This window comes from Peromyscus californicus, unplaced genomic scaffold, assembly GCF_007827085.1.
Source record: "Peromyscus californicus insignis strain IS unplaced genomic scaffold, ASM782708v3 Scaffold_6__1_contigs__length_162567912, whole genome shotgun sequence".
Lineage (NCBI taxonomy): Eukaryota > Metazoa > Chordata > Mammalia > Rodentia > Cricetidae > Peromyscus > Peromyscus californicus.
Genome location: NW_026294584.1, coordinates 104,091,168 through 104,111,717, shown reverse-complemented (window position 1 = coordinate 104,111,717; position 20,550 = coordinate 104,091,168). Strand labels below are relative to the sequence as shown.

Below are 20,550 nucleotides of genomic sequence, written 5' to 3'. Positions count from 1 at the left end.
TGTGCTTCATGATCACCTAATCTTGGTGCATGCATGGTGTAGTTACATAAGCCCATATGCGCATGTGCAGGGGGGAAGCTATAAAAATAAGTTCCCCCTATTCCTTCCCTCTCTTCCTGCATGGTCATTCTGTAGGCCTATGCACACCCCTTCTATTCCCTTCCCTTAATAAACTCTTATAGTGGGTTTTGTTGTGCCTCGTGGCTTCTCTCGTACAGTAAACAGTGCCGCTTAATAAATAACATACACTCCATCACTGAGGGAAGTCAGGGCAGGAACTGAAGCAGAGGCCTTGGAGGAATGCTGCTGACTGGTTTGCTCCCCACGGCTTGCTCAGTTTGCTTTCTTATACTTTCCAGGACCACCTGCCCAGGGGATAGCACCACCTACAGTGGTCTGGGCCCTCACCAATCATGAATCAAGAAAATGTCCCCACAGACTTGCTTATAAGCCAATATTATGAAGGTATTTCTCAACTGTGGTTCCCTCTTCTCAGATGACCCAGTTCGTGTTCAATTGACAAACTAACCAGCACACTCTATGACTATCCAGTAGCCTCTGGAAGTCCCCAGTGATTACAGTCAGTGCTCGAATCTGTTGTTTTTCCAGTCTTTATGTTCCATTTTCCCTTCTTCCTTCTGCATTTCCTCCCTGTCTCCCTTCCCGTCCTTCCTCGTTTCCTCCTTCCCTCCCTCTTTCTTGCCCCTCCTTACTTCCTGTATGCTGATACTGCTAAGATCAACCTGAAGAACCTAGTGTGGCTCTCACTGGGGAAGGCGAGGCATGCTCTCTCATCACCGCACCCAAAAGGATCTGTTGAATGAAACTCGAACCGGGTGGCCAGCAGCACCAAGGGATAGGTTGGCGTGGTAGAAGATGCCAGCCTAGGATGGCGGCAGGTGGAGTGGCCTATGGCAGATGGTGCTTTCTGAAGCCCTCAAATACACAGAGCACAGTGTCACCCCAGTTTCACCCATGACCTCCATGTCGTCCCATTCCGCCCCCGCAGTAACAGGGCTTTGAGAAGTGAAAGGAGCCACCTCCCAACAGGAACCTCAGAGGACTCTGAAATATGGGGCAAGGGTCATCTTGTAATCTCAGCTGTGAAAACTTGCACCACTAAAGACCATTTCCCCCCTTTACACAAAGACATCAAGAGCCTGGCCCGGGCACAAAGTGCTCCTGGGACTGCAATCTGAACCTAAAGGTGCCGAAGGATGATGGAGGACAAGGCTTCCATTCACAAAGGGGCTTATTTTGCTATCTGCCCTCTCAGGCTCCATCACCAAACAAAGCCAGATTTGTATCTGCAGAACATTCTTACAGCAACTGGGAGAATTTATCCCTTAACGAAGCCGTTGGGAAAACCAACCCCAGAACAGCAGCAGCCTCTACTCTTCCCACCAGAAAAATCTCTGCCATTCAAAGAGTCTTTTAAAAACCAGCCCAGAAGGGACGGCCTACTTAAAAGCAAGATGGTTTGCTAAAGCACAGGCAAACACCCCAGCAGGGAAACAACAGCTTCCTGCGAGGGAAAGAGACTTGTGGAAATTCTTAAAATAGGCCAAAGAATAGAGAGGTGCTTCTAAACGGAGGTGAGGGATTAAAAATAGCGGGCGCTGGTGGAATGTGCACAGTAGGGCCCAGGTTCTCAGGGCTGTGGGGAAACAACAGGTGTTAAATCAGAGGCACTAAGTCTTTGCTCCTGTGGTGAGGCGGCAGTGGGAACCATGGTGGGGCGATGGGGGCCCACACTGTTCTCCATTTCTCCCACGGGTTCATTCCAGATCTGCTCCAGCCGAGCATCCCAACACTTTCTGCACCGGGACTGAGTGGCCGGAGGACACTTGCAGGCTCTTCCTGTCAAGTGGTGAGACTCTGTGGAGGACCTCTCCTCCCTCCACGCCCTTGGCCATCAGGCAGGGACAGCCTTTGTCTTCTTTGTCTCCGTTTCCTCTGGGGTGGCCCTCCTCGCCTCTCACTCACATCACCACCACCATCTCCAGCCGGCCAGCAGTGAAGGCAGACCTGTGGCTCCAACTCTGCCTTGCTGCTCGGCCCGTCTGTGTGACACCTCTGTCCTGTCTTTCCCCCTGGAAGACGGACACCGCTGAGGACGCCGGGTGAAAGGGCAAGAGCTGAGATCCAGCCCACACTCTGCTTACCAGCCTTTGGAGTGGAAGGCCCCCCCCCCACCACCACCACCCGTGGCACGTGGCTTCCCAGGGTCCCTGTCCCCAGCCTTTGCCACATGGTAGCTCTCCACACACACATACCCAGCCTCCTCTTCGTTTGAAAGCCTGCCGTTGCCCTCCCTCTCCCCACCTGCTCACATGCCTGGTGAGTGGAAACAGCCATGCTAAGTGACCTGTGAGGGGGAGCCTGGCAGGCAGAGAAGAAAAGCAGAGAAGACCCAGTGCCAGCCCGAGCAGCCGACGTACCTCACAGAATTCACGTGCCAGAGCTGAGCTACGGAAACTCGGCCATCGTGATTCTCGCGGAAGTCACCAGAAAGTAGCACAGAACAGCCGGGTGAAGGCACCCCAGGCAGCTGTCAGCTAAGTAAAGAGGGTGGAGTGGGGAATGCCTAGTCCCAGGGGGCACAAGTTCAGAGGAGTGCAGGGAGACCGAGACATTGAGACATAGTCTGCAGGCAGACGCCATGAACACAGAACAAGCAGACAAGAAAGGGGTAAAGGCCTGGCCTACATCCTTCTTGGAGAGCCCAAAGGGAGAGAAGGCTGACTCCTGAGAACAAAACTCCTACAAGGCAGACGTGGTGGACATGGCGGTGCTCCCAATTCTTCATCTCCCCATCTAGCTCCAGATGGCTGGGAGGGACCCTTATCCTTGATAGCCACATACCCAGTGTGAGGAGGGTGTTATGGGGCGGGCGGGCGGAAGGGCTGTGACATCTGAGTGAGCTCCCAGCAAGTGACTTCTTCCCCAGATACATTTGCATAGGTGGGAGGAAGTGTCTCAGGTTGGCACTGGCAACATCCCAGAGGGGGGAGGCAGAGAGAGGAGGAACCAAAGTGGTCCGGGAAAGGGGGCACAGAGGTCCCTCAGGAGAGCCCCACTCTGGGGAGCCGGCCGGGGAAGAACAGCCAGCAAGTGAGCTCCAGCTTACCACAGAGCCAGCCAAGGAGCGTGGTGTGCGAACACACACAGGCGGCGAGCAAACACCCGCCTTGTCAGTCCATCACCCGGGCCCTGCCCCCCACAGCCCCACCCTACACCCCCCAGCAACATGGACAAATCTTGAGCATGGTGCAGATAGCACAGGGTCTGAGTCCCTGAGAAGCACCCTGGGTGGGGGCGGGCGCGTCTGGCAAGGACACTGGAAGGCTTGGGTTCTGGAGTCTGAGTGTGGTGGACATCTAGAAATACTGATAACAATGGGAAGGGCTGGGGAAGAGAGCGCTGGGGGCTGACTCAACCTTATCCACTTAGCATCTCCTCCAGGCAGATGAAGAGAGGCACTCCTGCCTGGAGCCAGCAGGTCGGGGAAGAGCTGGGTAATCCTGTAATTACAGAGCACACTCCAGCCTCAGTCACAAGAAGCAGAGGAACATTTTAGGGGCGTCTCCATCACCAAATCGGCATTGTTCTCAGAACAGCAGAACCACCACCCTGTGTGCTCACTCTTCTGGAGAACAGCGATGGGACTCTCACTCCTGATTCCAAGTTGAACTTGGTCGGGACTGAGGGCCACTTGGTGAAAGGACAAAAAGGTAACCCCGGGGCACAGAGCAAACATGGACGCCCAGTTTGGGAGAGCTTACAGCCTCCTGACCCCATCCACAAGCCAGTCAGTGTCTGTGACCCTGCCCATCAGAGGGAGCTTGCCAAAGAATCAGTAGTGGAAGTTGCCAGCGTATGGAGTCTGAGTGAAGCAGCTTGTCACCTGGGGCAGTCAGTAGGGGCGCTTTGTTCTGCTCCTTCTCCAGAACAGACGCACAATCTTTAACCAGCATGCCACTTTCGATGTGTAAATAATTGTGGTGAATTACTTTCCCTTTTCTTTTCGCCCTATAAAGTGATCTTTATCCTAAATTGTAAGAATTAAGAAAACACTACCTGGAAGGACAACGTTGGCCATGACTGGTGATGTGTTCAGTAACTGACAAGGTCTGAAGAGTCTGAAGCAACCCAGCAGGGGCATTCACCACACAGTGTGTGTGTGTGTGTGTGTGTGTGTGTGTGTGTGTGTGTGTGTGTGTAAATGTGGGTGTATATGTACATGTGCGTATATGTGTAGAGGGCAGAGGCCAACTTCAGAAGCTGTCCATCTTCGCTTTTGAGACATGGTCTCTCACTGGGACCTGAGGTTCAATGAACAGGGAGAGGCTGATTTGCCTGTCTCAGTCTCCCCAGCACTAGGAATGCAGGTGCATTGGCCACTACATTGCTCCCAGTTTTTCACATGGGTTCTGGGCCTTGAACCCAGGTCTTCACTCACGCTTGCACAGCAAGCGCTTTATTGACTGCATCCTCTCCACAGCCTGCTGGACGCGCTATAACCTTGTGTCTCTGCTCCCTCCTGGGAAAGCAGCCAGAGCAGCAACCACACTGTTCCCCTTCGGATTGGTGTGGACATTGCAGAGATCAGGTATGGACAGGGCCTAGTCCAATCTCTGAACCTTCCGAGGTCCTCCACAGAAATGGGATCCATGGTGAGTAACACGTATTTTCATGACTGTAGCCACATCTGTTATGATGAGTTAGGCCTGCCTGGATGTGGCCAAAGGGAGTAATGATTAACTGAACCCAAGATTCCAGACTACCGTTATTAAAAACAGCATGTTTGCACGTTCACCCTGCAACAACTATCCCGAGAATGCTCTCTCCTCCCTTAGGTTCTGGGGAGTGTACCATTTGTAAAGATAGAATCACCGTCCACTGTAACAACTACCCCAAGGACAGCTAGCTCTCCTCTTCCTTGCTCCAGCGTCCAGAAGCAGGTCGGGCCAGTTTGCCAGCTTGTGGCCAGCAGACACCTGTAACTGTTGCCTGGGCACCTGTGGGAGACGGGCACCTGCAGGAGACAGGCCCAGGGCTCCAGGGGCAGTTGTCTGAGGTTCAAAGTAACCAAGACACAGGTGCACACCATGTGGCCAGTGGGACAGGCATGGAGATTCAGCCTCCTTGTTCTTCTCCTATTCTTTCTTCTCTTCCCTCCTCCGGACTGGGAGGAGGCTTGTTATGCAAGGGGAGGCCCAGATTGCATCGAGGGAGGGGAAAGGCTCTGGGGTGGGGTGGACTCGGGTACCCTCTCTTCCTACTGGCAAGCGGGCGGCGCTATGTGGGCAATGGTATTTTGGGGTCTCTCAGACCATGAGAGACAGAAGCTTGCCAAGCAGCTCCTCCTGTGATTGAGACCTCGAGACACCTGGCTAGCAGCTGGCACAGTCCTGTGCCCTAAGCCCCACTGCTATTCCACCACTCTGACTGCTCTGACACTTTCTCCGACACCATTAAGACCTCTCCAAGGTCTGTCAACTACAAGGATATCTCTCTTTCCAAAGGAGCCTTCCAGGGCAGTGTTTGCCCCAATCGGTCTGAGCAGGTTGTGAAATGTTTCCAAGACTGGCTCCATCAGAGGCAGACCCCAACCCCAAAGGTAGTTTACCAACTGAATTCTCTCTCAGAGGCGGCAGCAGGCCCGGCGGACAGTGGGCTCCAGAGACAACCTGCCTGGGTTATTTGTGAAACCATGGCGGGACCCCGGACCTGTCTATCCTCTCTTACAACACAGAGCCAACAGTATGGGAAGGGGCCAAGCCACAAACGCTAATGGTTCTGTGGCTTTCTCTAGTTCATTCCTCCTGCCCTTGGACTTGGTTTTTCCTGAACACACGTTTCTTCCAAATCCTTGAGCGCAGTAGCAGCTGCCCCTGTCCGGGCCTGTTCCTATGCCCATCAAATCCCTCACAAGGCAGATGCTGACTTCCAAGAGCTAGCTCGGTTGAAGCCAAGATGTTGGGTTGCTGTCTCTAACTAGAGCAAAAGCGACTGAGCCAGGGGCTGCCCGCAGCGCAGCTTCGGTGGAGAGACTGTGAAAACCACCCACAGCCAAGGCGAGGGCAGCCAACTTGGCCATTGCTGGCCCGGTTGGCCATCTCCCTCCCCCCGCCCCGCTGAAGACTGCAGGCCCTCTGTGTCTTACTGTGAACTGGGGCACTGTCACTGCCCCACCAACAAAGCCTCCAGAGGCCGAGGTTGGACATTAACCACGGCTTTCATTCCCCGCTTCCCCTCCTGTAGTGATTAAACCGCTCACTGTAGGACTTGTTAGAAAGTAAAAAGACTGTGCAGTGCTGGTCTTGGCTATGTCAGAGTGAGACTTAATGATTAATGAGGGCAGCAGTGCTCCACACACCACACACCTGCACACCCCAGCGCACTCTCCTCTCCAGCACATCTCTAAGAACAGGCAGGAACACTTACCGGCCTGCGCGCCGCGGCCCACTGTGGAAATACAGGAGACGGTACAACTGGTGCAGTCGCCCTGAAGTTCTGATATTAAAAGTCTCTACCTCTGTATTGTTAACAGGACGCCAGCTGGATTGCACACACCTGGTTGAGAAAGCCGCTCCACTAGGTAACCCCAGAGCCCCAGTGGGAGACACAACACATACCCACCAGGACCCCTAAGAGACAAGAGGCCCATGGAACAGGTAAGCCTCCTCTGAAACAGGGAACAGGAAGCAGTGACTTCACCAGGCCAAGGCTGCCACAAGCACTCTCTTCCCCGAGTAACACAAACAAGGCAGGGCTTTTCCCCCCCGCTTCACCCAGGAAGAACAGGGTAACAAGAGAGCAGCTGTCTGGCTGTGCGCAGCCCCAGTTTCTGTTTCTAACAGCAAGGCAGATCCCGGATGGGAAAAGTGAGGAAGGGCCAGAGTGACTGGTTGGGAAGGAGCCAGAAGGAAACACCAGACCCCTCTCACCCCAGCTAGCTGGGCGTCATCTCTGAAACTCAGACTTAAGCAGGAATAGACAGCAAAGGTTACAAAGGTACATACGCACACATATAATTTTAGTTTTCTTATGAATTCAGTGGCCTTTTAAAAAACTGTTGGGTTTGCTTTTAAATTGAATGCTTCCAACAGGAAATTAATTCTGGTACCAAAAAAAAAAAAGTCACGTGAATCTCTGAAGACAGTGGAATCCTCTCCTAGTTGTAGTGGAAGAGAACCCTTGATTCCTCATTTTTAAGAAAATCATATGTTAAGAACTGCTCTCAACTTCACTAACACCACCGAGCCATGGGGTGTCAATGGCATGGGAGGTAAGTCACAGAAAGGGTGGACCCCACGATGATGACCAAGGAAGAGAAGCAGGTGCCATGAAGGAGGAGGCTCAGGGAGAGGACTTACTTGGGTGTGCCACTGGGCTTCCAGTACCTACAAAAGAGGTACTGTCCGTCCGCATTGACCAGGTGAGGCAGGTCCTGGTAGGGAACATTCTGTGGAGTTCGCCTGGGAGAATTTGCCTCAGGCATCCTGTAGAGGTCTTCTGGCCCTTGGAAGAAAGGTGGACATATTCTAAAGTCAGAAATACACTCATGTCCATTGGGGAGGAAAGGAAGCCTTGTTCAGCATCAGGACTGTTTTTTTTTTCTAAGCAGTTAAAAAAACACCTCAATTTGATATTTATTTTTAAAATTACATACATCTCTTGCACATCTCTCCAAGACTGAAAAATTCCATTTGTCCTTAAGAAAATGCACACTTTTATTTTTTTAAAGTGCCTCATTGCAGCCCCCTCCCATCTGTGTTTATTTTAAATCATCTCAGGAAACTTCATCTTAAAGACTGTTTTAGCTGTAATCAAGCGGAAATTACAGTCAGTTCCGTGGGTACAAAGCCCCAGCTGCAAGGACCCATCTCTCCAAAAATCTCCACGGAGTGGATTCTAGGGGGCATAATAAGTAGGTGACGCGCCCCGAGCGATTTCTCCCTTCTGAATGCCAAAGATGCCATGACAAACCTGTTTCCATTCCGTCCTGGCTTTCGCATTCCACTACCGCCACAGCCTCGAGTATCAGCGCCAGGCAAACGAGGGCTGTTCCCTCATCGCGGCCGCAGGGCAGCACCGCGGGGTCTGCGCCCTCCCCGCCTGGGCTGCAGGGGTGCGAGCTGCTCCCTCCTGCCGCTCCAGCGCTAGCTCATGTCACCACTTTTCCAGAACACACCCCTGAAGGGGTTCCGGGAGCGAGGGACAGCCGGTCCCCAGCCCGGAGCTGCTGCGAGACGCGCTCCGCGGCACCGCGCATTCGCGCAGATGCGGGTCCCCGAGCAAAGTCACCCCGATTCTCCGACAAACTTTGCCTCCTGCCCGCCCGCCCGCGACCGCTTGGGGAAGGAAGCCCAGCGGCTGTCATCTGCACACCACACACGGCGGGGACTTGGCCGGTGTGTCCCCACACCGGGCTGGGAAGATGCAGTTGACGGGCACAAGTCGGTTTGGGGGTTGGTGCGAGGGCGCGAGGGGCGCGCTCACGTGCACACGCTGACACGCGCGCACACTCGTGCGCACGCACACGCGCGCAGGGGACCCCTGGCGGCGGCTCCTATCCTGAGGCAGGGGCGGGAGGCAGTTACCCGGGCCACGAGCGCCGCTGTCACGTCCCCCGAGCACCACGCGGGTCCGGGTCTGCGGCGGGCTAGAGGCAGACAACTGCGCGCGGCCGGCTGCGCGGCGATAGGGCGCGGCGTCTGCGCCGCCACTTTATCCCCAGCCGCTCGGCGGCGGGGGCGGCCCGCTGGGTGGGGACGCGCGGGAGGCGGCGCCGGGGGCCCACGTGTGCCCGGCCCCCGGGGAGGAGCGGGGCGCCGCCCGCCGACCTGCCACGCGCCCTTCCCGGCCCTACGCGGCAGCCGCATGGGGACTGTCACGAGGCCCTGAACCGAACTAAGGGGCTCTTCAAGACCAGGCACACAGGCAAGAGCACTGACCCACACACAGGTACCCAGAGCAGAAACATGCTCACAAGTACTGAATGCACATGTTTACAGATGCACACGTGCGAAACCCACATTCAGATATCACAGGTGCGGGCACACCCAAACGGACATAAGGAGACATCCTCAGGATCCTTCCCCCAGATGTTAGCTGCACCCAGGGGCACACATGACTGCCACAGTTACTACGTGAATACGGACACACGACAGCATGGACTCACTCCCTAGACACTATGCACACAGATAAAAAACAATACACCACATGCACAGTGTAGATACAGCTCCCATTTTCAAGGAATAAGAAATTATTCTGGAGCCATTTTGAGTGACCATGGCCTGGGAACACAGACTTAGGTTACCCCAAATTTCATGTTCCAATATGGAAGCAGTTTCAGGAAGTTTTTATAGTTTTTACAGAACAGAGAAAGTCATAAATCAAGGGTAGTTTAAAATACATTAGAGGGTACACCAGAGAGGCAGGTACAGTGAGAAGGACGAAGCTTTTCTACAGGTTCAAGACGCTATCTGATGGCATTCTTAGCTTTTGGATTGGCAGAAGTCAGTTGTCCTGTTAAGTCAATAGATTCTAAAGGTTTTTATCTATTGTCACAAGATGTTAGTTGGACAAAGAGGGGCAAGGGAGGGATGGCTATTCCGGAGGGCCAGAATTTAGCCCAAGATAAGGTAATTCGCCTCTGGACCTGCAGCATTTTAACCTCTCCACAGTCCTGAAATTCTAATCAGCCAGTCTCTGCAGACAGAGATTCCTTTTAGTTTTCCTTCACAGCCAGATGCAGCTTCTTTCCGGAAGTTGTTGTACACAACAGAGATGAACAGCACACCACACACACCAAGACAGGTAAAGACACATGATATTTCCACACAAGTGCTTAGCACCCTGGAGAAGGAAACAGACGCATTGCACACACACTAATACTGCATGAAACCACTTCCCCTAGGTGCCTCCGGAGTCGGGTCCCACCAGCACAGCTGGCTATGTGGCTGTGGAGAGTCTGGAATCCAGCCCTAAATTTAGAGCCTGTCCACTGTGTCCTAAGCCTGACACCTCGGATGACAGGTGCAGAGGAGCAGGAGGGATGACCCTGACCCCTACCCACCTCCACAGGCCTTCCAGAGCTTTCTTCTTAGCCAACCGCTTTGCAAAACAGCAGTACTGAATAGTCCCACTGTCGTGGTGGCCCAGTGGTGGTGTCCACAAAAGTGAGGCTGCCACAGAGCCTGCAATCTAACTTAACTTGAAAAATAAAAGGAGGCCATCTGAGAGACAGTCTGGTTGCAGGCCATGCCGAGGGACCTAGCCCACCTGCCGTGGCCGGTCTCCAGGGCTTGGACACAGAAGGAGAGGCTAAAGGACTTCTTGGGGCTGTTTCTGTATTTTCTGGCAGGCCAGGATGGGGGGCAGCAGGCTCAGAGGAGGGGCTGGGAGCCTGGTCTCAAGGCTGGGCTGGGCCTGCTAAGCACACACCACTGTTCACTTCAGCTGCGGTTTTCTGAAAGGAAGGGCGACTGAGGAGCCGTCTCGCTCCTTGGTGCATAGCCCTGTGTGTTCACAAAAGCCAGAGCAAGCAGTTAATTATCTTACAGCACTTTTACAATTTTGGGGAGGGGGGCAAGGAGTCAGAGTTTCTGGGAACTTATCTTTTAGGAACTTAGAATGGGTGCATAGGACAAACGGAGTCTTCCTTAGCCAGCACAGTGGGACCCGGGGAGAGCAAGGGAGAAACCTAAGCTAGGTGCTTCTAATGGTAACTTCTTTTTACAAAACTACAGAGCAATATCACAGTGATATTGGATTTATTTTTATTTCTTAATTTACTTTTTTTTTTTTTGAGACAGTGTCCTACTCTCTAGCCTGGATGGCTTGGAACTCATAGACATCCACCTGCCTCTGCCTCCCAAGTGTGGGAATCAAAGACGAATGCCGCCATGCCCGCACAACATTGGATTTATACAATCAAGAAACGGTATTTCCATCCACTGAGACCCCTCACGGCCACATTTCCTTCCCTTCCCTTTCCTCTTTCCCCACAACCTCTGGCAGTCTTGCTTTGTTCTCTATTTCTAAATTTTTTGTCCTGTCAGGTTGTTTTGTAAGTGGAATCATGAGGTAGATGTGCAACCTTTAGCACTTTTGTCGTTTAGCACAAACTGGTCTATCCGGCTTCATGTTTCATGATTAGATGCACCACAGTACCACACAGTTCACCTGGTGAAGGACAGTTCATCTGTGTGGTTTCCAGTTTGCAGCTAGTTCTGAATAAAGCTGCTGTTGAACGCTGGCTAGGCACAGTGAAGCATGCTCTCCATCCCAGTGTACAGGATTGTTAACACATGATTATCTGTGGTTCAAGATCGGCCTGGTCTGCATAGCTAGACCTTGTCCCAAATAAACAAGAAAGGAAAAGGAAACAGCTTGCTTAGTTTTCTAAACAGCTGATAAAATGTTTTCCAAAGTGGGTGTATCTGTTTACATTCCCACTGTTGTTGCCAAAAAGATAATGTTTAAAGTACCTTTTAAATTTTATGCGTACGTATGTATGTGTGCCTGGGTGTATGTAATGTGTATCACATATATGCAGGAGCCTAAGCAGGTCAGGAAAGGGCATTAGGCCTCCTGGAACTGGAGTTATAGACGGTTGTGAACTGCCATGTGGATACTAGGATAACTGTTGAACCACCTCTCCACCCTCCCCTCCCTCGTTTTTTTTTAAAGCCTGACTGTTGTGCACCTTGTGTTTTTATCTGCATTTACGTGATAGCTTATGCTGCCGAATGCCTTTCCATGTGCCTGTCTTCTCTGTCTCCTAGTAAAATGCCTCATGGTGCCCTCTGACCACGGTCTTATTGAGTGTTGTTTGACAGTTGAGTTCTGGGTGTTCTGGGTGTATTGTAGATGCCAGTCCTGTGTCAGAGGTGTGATTGGCAAGTCGTATTCTCTCCTGGTTTGTAGTTGTCTCTTCAGCCTCTTCAGAGGGTCATTTGCAAAGCAAAAGCTTTCATTTGGGTCACAGACAAATTGTTAGTGTTTGCTTTAATGGATCATGTGTTTCGTGTTAAGTCTTTGCCTAGTCCTTCATTTGAGGAAATTTATTCATATTCAGAGTTATATTTTTTATATTTTATGTTTAACCCATTTACAGTTAATTTTTGTTAGGATGTGAGATTTAGTCCAGAGGTTTTTGTTTTGATTTTGGTCCACATATCAGTTGCTCCTGCACCTTTAGATGGGGGACAGTTTTCTTCCTATGAATTGTTTTTCCACTTTTCTCAAAATTCGGCTGGTCTTTCTGTATGAGTCTGTTTCTGGCTCCCCATTCTACCCCGCTGGTTTGTGTCAGCTTCTCTAGCAATACCATTGGTAATACCATGGTCTTGATGGTTGAAGTTCTCTAATAAACCTATAAATTCTATATGCTGATACTCACTTCATATTTCACAAGATTGGTTCAGCTATTCTAGTTCCTTCACCTATTAATATAATTTTTTGATCAGTGTTGTCTATAATTATTAAAAAAATCTTGTTGAGATTTTGACAGGAAATACATTGAACATGGATATCTGTTTGCCAGCCTTGATGTTTTCAAGGTTAAGTTTTACAAACCATGAACATTGGTACAGCTCTCTATCTACTTCTTTCTTTCAACACAAGGCAGGACTTTTAACAACATACAAGTCTTACACAAATACTTTAGATTTATACTTTTTTTGTTTTTTTGGTTTTTTTTTTTTGTTTGTTTTGTTTTTTGGGGTTTTTTGAGACAGGGTTTCTCTGTGTAGCCTTGGCTGTCCTGGAACTCACTCTGTAGACCAGGATGGCCTCGAACTCAGAGATCCCGAGTGCTGGGATTAAAGGTGTGAGCCACCTCTGCCCCACTAAATTTATACTTATATTTATTTTAAGTAATTGTAAATGTCATGTGTTGCTTCTCTCAGTGTGCCTAGGTTAATTTCTAGTTTATGGTGATAGAATTGACTTTTGTTTCCTGGACTTGTAATCTGTAACCTTGCTCAACCTACTTATTAGATATAATGTAGGGGGCTTGAGTCTTATTTTGTTTATAGCTTCCTTGGGGTGCTTCTACATATACCATCATTATATTTGGACCGAGTTTCTTGTAGACAACATGTAGTTGCATTTGGATTTATTTATTTTACTTTTATTTATTTGTCTGTTTATTTTTGGTGCAGGGAATAACAGCAAAGGATTGGTCAGCTATAGAAATTCTCTTGGATTGTTTTTATCTCACACATCTGACAATGTCTGGGACTCCTTTCATTCCTGAACGATGTTTTCACTGAAGCTGGGATTTTACGATGACAGTTCTTCCCCAAAATTTCATGATTAATTAATTTAATTGTTAATTTGTTTTTAAAATATTGGTTACTTCTGGCCATGAGAGTTGATGCTGATGGTACTCATTTCTACTTGAACTCTTCTGTTCTTACAGAGAACATCATTTCCCTCTTATTACCTTCAAGATGGTTTTGTGTTTTTAGTTTTCAGAAGTTTCACCGTGTGTCTTGGTGTGGATTCTTCAGGTTTGTTCTGTGTGGGGTTTGTTCAGCTTCTATAATCTGAGGAAGTCAAGGTTTATGTCTCTTGACAGATAGGGACCCTTTTCACATCAGCAACATTCTTTCTTTGTATACACTTTAAGTCCCACCCCCTTTGTTCTTCTCCATGTTTCTTGGCTTTCCTTTTCTTAGCCTTTTGTGACTTTTGGCCTAGCCTTTTGTGACTTTTGGCCGATTTTCGTGTTCTTATCTGTGGCTTTGGCATTTCTGGGTTACTGGATTCATTGACACCAAGGGATTTAGAAAGCAAAACCAAAGCTGAATGATGTTGGTTTTGCAGACATGGCCCAGGGTGTTCATATTTAACAGGAAGAGTGGGGCAAGCACATCCCCCACCCCTTTGCAGAGTGCAGCAGAGAAATCACTCTCAGGTCCTTGGCTCTCTCGTGCCCACAGAAACCTCTAGAACAGGACAGCTGCAGATACAACCAGGTGAAAAAAAATTTTTTTTTTTCCTGTGGCAGGCTCCTCTGCAACTATCATGAACTGGCTAGGTGACAGTTCGAGAAGTGGCATCTTTCTACCCTCTCAAGAGCTCTTATGTGACCTGAGATACACTGAGGCTTGAGGAGAGTGGTCACGCTGGGAATCCCAGTGGAGAAGGGGGAAGAACGCATCGGAAGGCAGCTCCTCTCGTAGAAACTTTAGACTTCCGCTGTCTTGAGGGTTTTGGTTGGTGTAAACCCACACTGTAAGTCGCTTGTGCTAGGAGGAAAGTGGAGATGAGGAGTAGAAACTGTGCTTACAGGAACCTACAGAAGGAATATAAGACTCTGCACAGTGAAGTGGGGGGAAATGAAGCTGAGTAATTTGGGCCTCCAAACCCAGCAGTGCTGGCTAGCTGGCTCACTTCCTGGCAAGTTTCTTCACCGCATAGACTTGCCTTCTCACCTGAGACGGGAGATACCCTAGCCACGACTGTGACTGTGGTGCCTGGCTGTGGTGCCGGTGGCTCAGCTCCATTAAAACTGGAGCCGCCAAACCCGACACAAGCAGAAGACCTTTTGCATACAAAGCTGTCAATGTGAACTTTAGAAATTGTTGATTACACGTTGCAAACCTAGATTTCCTATGCTGGGCATGTGGAGCATAAGATGTTGAGGGGACAGGGGACTTCCTGCTCTGGAACAGAAAGAGGATGTGGCTCTCTGCTGAGGCAGGAGGTGCTAAAGCAGCAGCAGGTCTGGAATGGGAGTGAACTCAGGGTGGGGACTGAGACTGAATTGAGCCAGAAGCAGTCCCTGTGGCCAGGAGGGAGAGCAGTGTGCTTGATTGAAGGATAGCAGCAGAGGTGTGGCCTGGTAGCCTACACACCACTCCTATCCCCAGGGGACTTGAACTGTGAGCACTTTTACAGTATTTGCATTGCTAACCAACATCTAACAATCAGGACATTTCACCCAGTAATGCTGGGCTGGGTTTCCTCTAAAGACAGAGGCCTCAGAGCAGGTCACATCTTGCCCACCCACTGCTAGTGGGAGACCATTGATTTCAAGCAGTGTGTCTCTCTCTACTTCCCATCCCTCATCCAGCCCACCTCCAAAATAACCAACTCGGATTTCCGGGTCACTTGACTGGGGTGGCGCTTTCCTGAGTTGCCTACATGGAGGAAGGGAGGCGGCTTGGGAAGCAGGGTCAAGTTCAGTGTGGACTTTTGAAAAACAGTGTTGGTCTCTCTGGGGGAAGCCAACCCGGAAGCCCTCATGAGAGCTACAGTAGGAAGTCAGAGTGGAGGTGAAGGCTTAGGAGTTGCCATTTGTGAGCCATGATGTCAAGGGCATGCCTGACACAGGGAGTGTGATCTGGAGGGACAAAGGGTCCTGGGGAGCTGCTTGTGAGAAAGGGAAGGAAAGGGGAAAGAATTTACAAAAGTGATGGAGACAGAAGCCACGAGAGCATGATTCACATTCCAAAGTCACTGTACGCTCCCAGAAAGAGCCTGAAAGTCCCCAGAAGCCAAGCAAAAAAAAAAAGAATCGAGATACACGGCGGGGTTGGTGACACTGTGAAGTTGGAGAGAACCCAGTTCATGGGTTAATGAGGAGAGACATCGATTTGCATTATTTATGAAGTGATTGGAAAGTAAATCTTCTGTGAAGAAGAGGCAGCACAGGGCAGTGTGAGGCCACTGGATCCTAGAGCCTAGTCACTTGGATTAAGATCCTAGCTCTGCCGGCCTGTAACTCTGAGATCACAAGCAGGTGAATGCTGTGGAATATTAGTTTAAGATGTGTTACATTGGTTTATACAGTGGAATATTTGTTTAATGATTCAAAGGTGTGTTGCCTTCTTTTATGTTGCATTTCTTAACTCTGTGAAGCTGTGTTACTTTGCCTACCTAAAACACCCGATTGAGCTAATAAAGAACTGAACAGCCAATAGCAAGGCAGGAAAGAGAAATAGGCGGGGCTGCTAGACAGAATAAAGAGAAAAGAAAAAGAAGAATGAGGAGCAAGAAAAGGAGGAGAGGAAGACACCAGGGGCCAGCCACCCAGCCACACAGCCAGCCATGGAGTAAGAAGGAAAGAAAGGTACATAGAATAGAGAAAGGTAAAAGCCCAGAGGCAAAACAGTTAAAGAGAAATGGGGTAATTTTAAAAAAGCTGGCTAGAAACATGCTAAACTAAGGCCAGGCATTCATAAGTAAAAATAAGTCTCCATGTATTTATTTGGGAGCTGGGTGGCAAGCCTCCAAAGAGTAAAAACAAACAAAATCAACTCCAGGTGAATGGCCCACTTCCTGTCCCTATACAATGACAACAGTGGTTTCCATCTGTTTCGTGGACTAAATGGGACACTCAGACTGAGTACTAAGCACAGCGCCTGGTGCATGGTGGGCAGGTGGAAAAGAACTCCGTTAGGCTCATAGGCACAATGGAGTGGCGGGGAAAGGCTGGCCAGCTGGTACAATCGGAAATCAGCGAAAAGTACACTGGTGAGCTGCAGTAAAGTGGGGTGATGTCGAGTAATGTGTGGGGTACGTGTCCTAAAAACACTGGACATGTTCTGTGAGTCTCATAACAAAGAACTGATAAAGGTTTGCAGTGACAGGTATGTTTAACCTGATTTAAACATTACACAATGTGTCCATGGATTGTAACGTTTCGTTCATGCAAATTTGGCTATTTCTGTTTTCTTTTCTTTTGCTTTTTGAGATGGTCTGTAGCCCAGGCTGGCTTTAAACCTCCTGCCTCAGCCCCCTGATTACAGGCATGTTCCACCGAGCTTAGCAATATGCACAATTTGTATGTCTTTATATACTAGTTAAAATACATTGATGGCTGGGGATGTAGCTTAGTGGTAAAGCATTTACTTAGCATAAGCAAAGCTTCAGTTCCATATCCAGCACTACCCATACACAGAAAGAAAAATCAAAAATAGAAAGGCTGTGGCTGAGGAGATGATTCAGTTGCTAAAGAGCTTGCTAGGAAGTGTGAGGACCTGAGTTTGATTCCCACCACCAACCTAAAAAGTCAGGCCTGATGGTGCCTGCTGGGGAGTGAGTGGTCAGGAGGACTGCTGGTGCTTACTAGCTGTCAGTCTAATAGCAATCAGTGAGCCCCAGGTCCTGGTGAGAAACCCTGTCTCCCCCACTTCCCCCCCACACACACACACACAGCCCCACCACCACCAAAAGAAAACCAAGGTGGACAGCCCCTAAAACTGACCTCTGACCTCCACATGTACACACACACACCTGTATGTACACCATCCGTTCTCAGGTGATTCCCCTTAACAACCACTCACACTCACCTATGAACACACTCACACATACATACAAAACAAAAACAAGAAATAAAAAGTCTAGAAGTTTACACATTGAACATGCAAATGAGTACCGAAAGGTCAGTGGTGATGACCTGTGAGTCTCCATCCCACCCTGTGCTTGGCTCCTGCCCTGCCCACAGAGGAAAGTGGGGCATGCCGGGACACCCTGGAGGAATGGAGAAAAGTCGAGGTTAGAGGTCATTGAGATGACAACGTGGTAGGAAGCAAGAGAGGCAGGCTTCCTGTCGAGATACAATGGTGAGGTGACCTGAGCACAGGCTGGGAAAAGTCTCCTCAGCAGATACGATCTCTGTCTCTACGCCCCGTGTGCCAGTGTAGAGGCTTTTCTCTTCCAACATGGATTCTGGTTCTCACATCTTGATGCTGCACTGACCTCTGACTTACTCTTACCAACAGAATGTAGTGCAAGTGGCACTGTTCCAGAGCTGAGTCCTGGCGTCCAGAGGACTTAGACGCCACACCATCACCCTTGACACCCATACTCTCACTCCTTCTACTATGATCCAGCCTGAACTCAGTGGACTCAAGGATGGAGCGATGGCCTCAGCACATGGAGGGAAAACCCCTGGAGGAAACCAAGGCTCTCCAGCAGACAAGACAACAGTCAATCCCCAGAGGTAGCTCTGCCCTGTGACCTGCCAGCATTGCAAGAGAGACCTGGGTATGACTCAGTAACCACCCAACAGAGCCCAACCCAAGCTGCTCTTCCACAGAGCCACAGGATAAACGAGCAACAGTATGTTAAGCCAGCAAGTATGCAGCTGACTTGTTCTGCAGCAGAAACATATTCATGCAGCAGATACACCATTCCATGTGACAACTATGCATTTGAGTTACCCTGTCTCAATAACCACTGTGAGACTGTGAGACATGGGGATAGGATCCAACAGTTCTAAGTTAAAAAAAACAAATCAGGTCATTGAAAATTTGGGCATAGGAAGATACAGGGAAAAACCAAACATATATATAATGATAAGATACATCAATACAGATAATACTTATAAAAAGGAAATAGATTTTTAAAATGACTTAACAGTCCTGTTAATAGGCTGTTCCCAAGGCTACAACTACTGAGGTTATAAATGCTCTTCATGTTGACGGAACAGGGTGATCATGTGTCTTATTGGAGTATTTATACTTATTTTCCCCTCAAACCGTTTTGCCTTAGTCCCTTGCTCAGTTTTTCCATACTGTCTTAAGGCTCTTTATAACTTCTTCCAGCCCCGGGGGACTCAGGCTGCTGCCACCCGTAATTAAGAAGGATCTGCTGGGTACTGGATTTGGATGTGAGCTCCTCAGAAACGTCCACTCTTCTGTTGAGGGTTCCTGGACATCCGCCCGGTCTCATTTCTTCCTGAGGAGGGTGGAATCTCATTACAGGAAGCTGTGGACATGGAACCCTCATTACAGTATGGAGGTCAAAGGCGCTTTCTTGTCCTTTGTCCTTAAAAGACCATGAGGGGAAAACACGCATAAAAAATTAAATCCTTTTAGTGTGGTTCCTGCAAAAATAGCATCAAGTAGACCTGAAACAGGTGAATGATTGGGGTTGGCCAGTACTGCCCAGCTCCCAGCAGTCCTCACAGGGATGCTGCCATGAAACCTGACTGCAGAAGTCCCTATGCTTGCTCAAGTCTGCATGCCAGGAGTCGTGGCAGGGCCAGTCCTTGGTTCTCTTCTTTCCCAGAGTCCCTCCTTCCTGTACAGACATGAGGCTGCTGTGGAAGAGGGCGTTAGCTGTAACCACCAGGGAACTGAAGAACACAAGCTTCAGTCTGAGAAAGACCCCATGCAGGCCGCCTCCATCGTTCGTTTTGATTAGTCAAAGGCCAAGTTTTCCTTGGCGTGAGGCGTGCTCATGCAGTCTTCCTTTTAAAAGAGGCAGCCCCGTGCAGCAGGGGGTCCAATGTGGCCTTGCTTCCAGGGATTTTATTTGCAGCACTATCTTTATTTTATGGCAAGTGTTCGCTCTTAAGACACTTATGATGAACTTAAAGTGTGGGCTGAATAAAGGGACATTGAGAAAGCCCATTGCGCCAACATGTGGCAGAGGCATCCTGGCAGTGTTATAGCCATGGCACAGGTTGGGGACATCCAGGGTGGGGCCTGTGACACACAAGCTGTACTCTGGGAACAAACCTGTCCCTCACCAGCCTGATGGTTCACTTCCAGGCTCCAGTTTCCTGTCGGTCGCAATCAAGGCTAGGGGCCATTGATGCCGCTCCCCAGCTAAAAGGACAAGGCTGGCAACCTGAGCTCCATGCCCAGAGCCCACAAGAAAGTGAAAAAGGAAGGAGGAAGCAACTCCACAAAGCTAGTCTCCACCTATGTGCCATGGTATGTGCCCCCTGTAACATGCACACACACATAATAAACAAACAAGCAAATAAACAAAATTTAAAAATCAAGGTTGACCCAGTTTTCCCATGATCCTTCTGGGCTCCGGAATTCTATTTTTGCTATATATTTAAGGCCAAGGGCTAGGCCTCTTGGGAAAGGTCATTGAGTACAATGGAATCTCCTGAGAGGGAAATGAAGGTTCCTACCCACATGCTGCTGTCCATAAATGCATTTGGCAAGTCCAGAATGTCAGCAATTAGTAACTGGGCCCAGGCACCCTAATGAGATTCAGACTGAGCGTCAAAGAAGGAATTCTTCCACTGACTAATCGGGTTAGTGAAGCGAAGAGAAGTTGTATACACTGAAAAGTACTCCGCAAATAGAGTGCTAGCAACTAAAAGTGGTGGGGTGCACACTGCATTGTTCCACTTTATCTTTTTAAAAAAGCCTCTGACTTAACACTAAAGTGTAGCCTTTGAAGGCAAACGAGGGTGATTATGTTTAGACAGGGAAAGTCCACTGAAGGGCTGGGTAACTGTGGAAAGAGCTGAGGCACAATCGAGCAGGGAGGGCACACTTGACTGCACCTCTGTGTGTGTGTGTGTGTGTGTGTGTGTGTGTGTGTGTGTGTCTCCCTCCCTCCCTCTCTCTCTCTCTCTCTCTCTCTCTCTCTTTCTGTGTGTGTGTGTGTGTATGTGTCTCTGTCTCTGTCTATCTGTCTGTCTGTCTGTCTCTCTCTCTCTGATGGGAATGGAACCTAGGGCTTCGAACATGAGGTAAGTATCGTATGGCTGCCCACACGCCCAGTCCTGGGTTTTTCTAATTGGCTGGTTTGGGTCAGGGAGGCCTTGTGGAA

General features: G+C 49.6%; 1 protein-coding gene and 1 long non-coding RNA gene across 3 annotated transcripts in view; one reads left to right on the top strand and one right to left on the bottom strand.

The window, feature by feature from the left end:
• The window catches only part of Mgll (monoglyceride lipase), a 105,601-nt gene extending 96,858 nt beyond the window's left edge, over window positions 1–8,743 (bottom strand). Inside the window, exons 1-2 of one of the 2 annotated variants that reach the window (XM_052719158.1) lie at window positions 8,610–8,743; window positions 7,383–7,527 (exon numbers count right to left, since the gene is read on the bottom strand). In XM_052719158.1, the coding sequence (XP_052575118.1) occupies window positions 7,383–7,507 (125 nt within the window). In that variant the 5' untranslated portion in view covers window positions 7,508–7,527; window positions 8,610–8,743. Of the gene's footprint in view, window positions 1–7,382; window positions 7,528–7,995; window positions 8,513–8,609 lie in introns of those variants that run through there. The other variant, XM_052719157.1, reaches the window with a different exon arrangement.
• LOC128098265 (uncharacterized) lies at window positions 6,452–19,762 on the top strand. The gene is made up of 2 exons (XR_008214191.1): window positions 6,452–7,294; window positions 17,751–19,762. It is a non-coding gene; the product is annotated as an uncharacterized LOC128098265 (long non-coding RNA).
• Window positions 19,763–20,550: the final 788 nt, after the last annotated feature.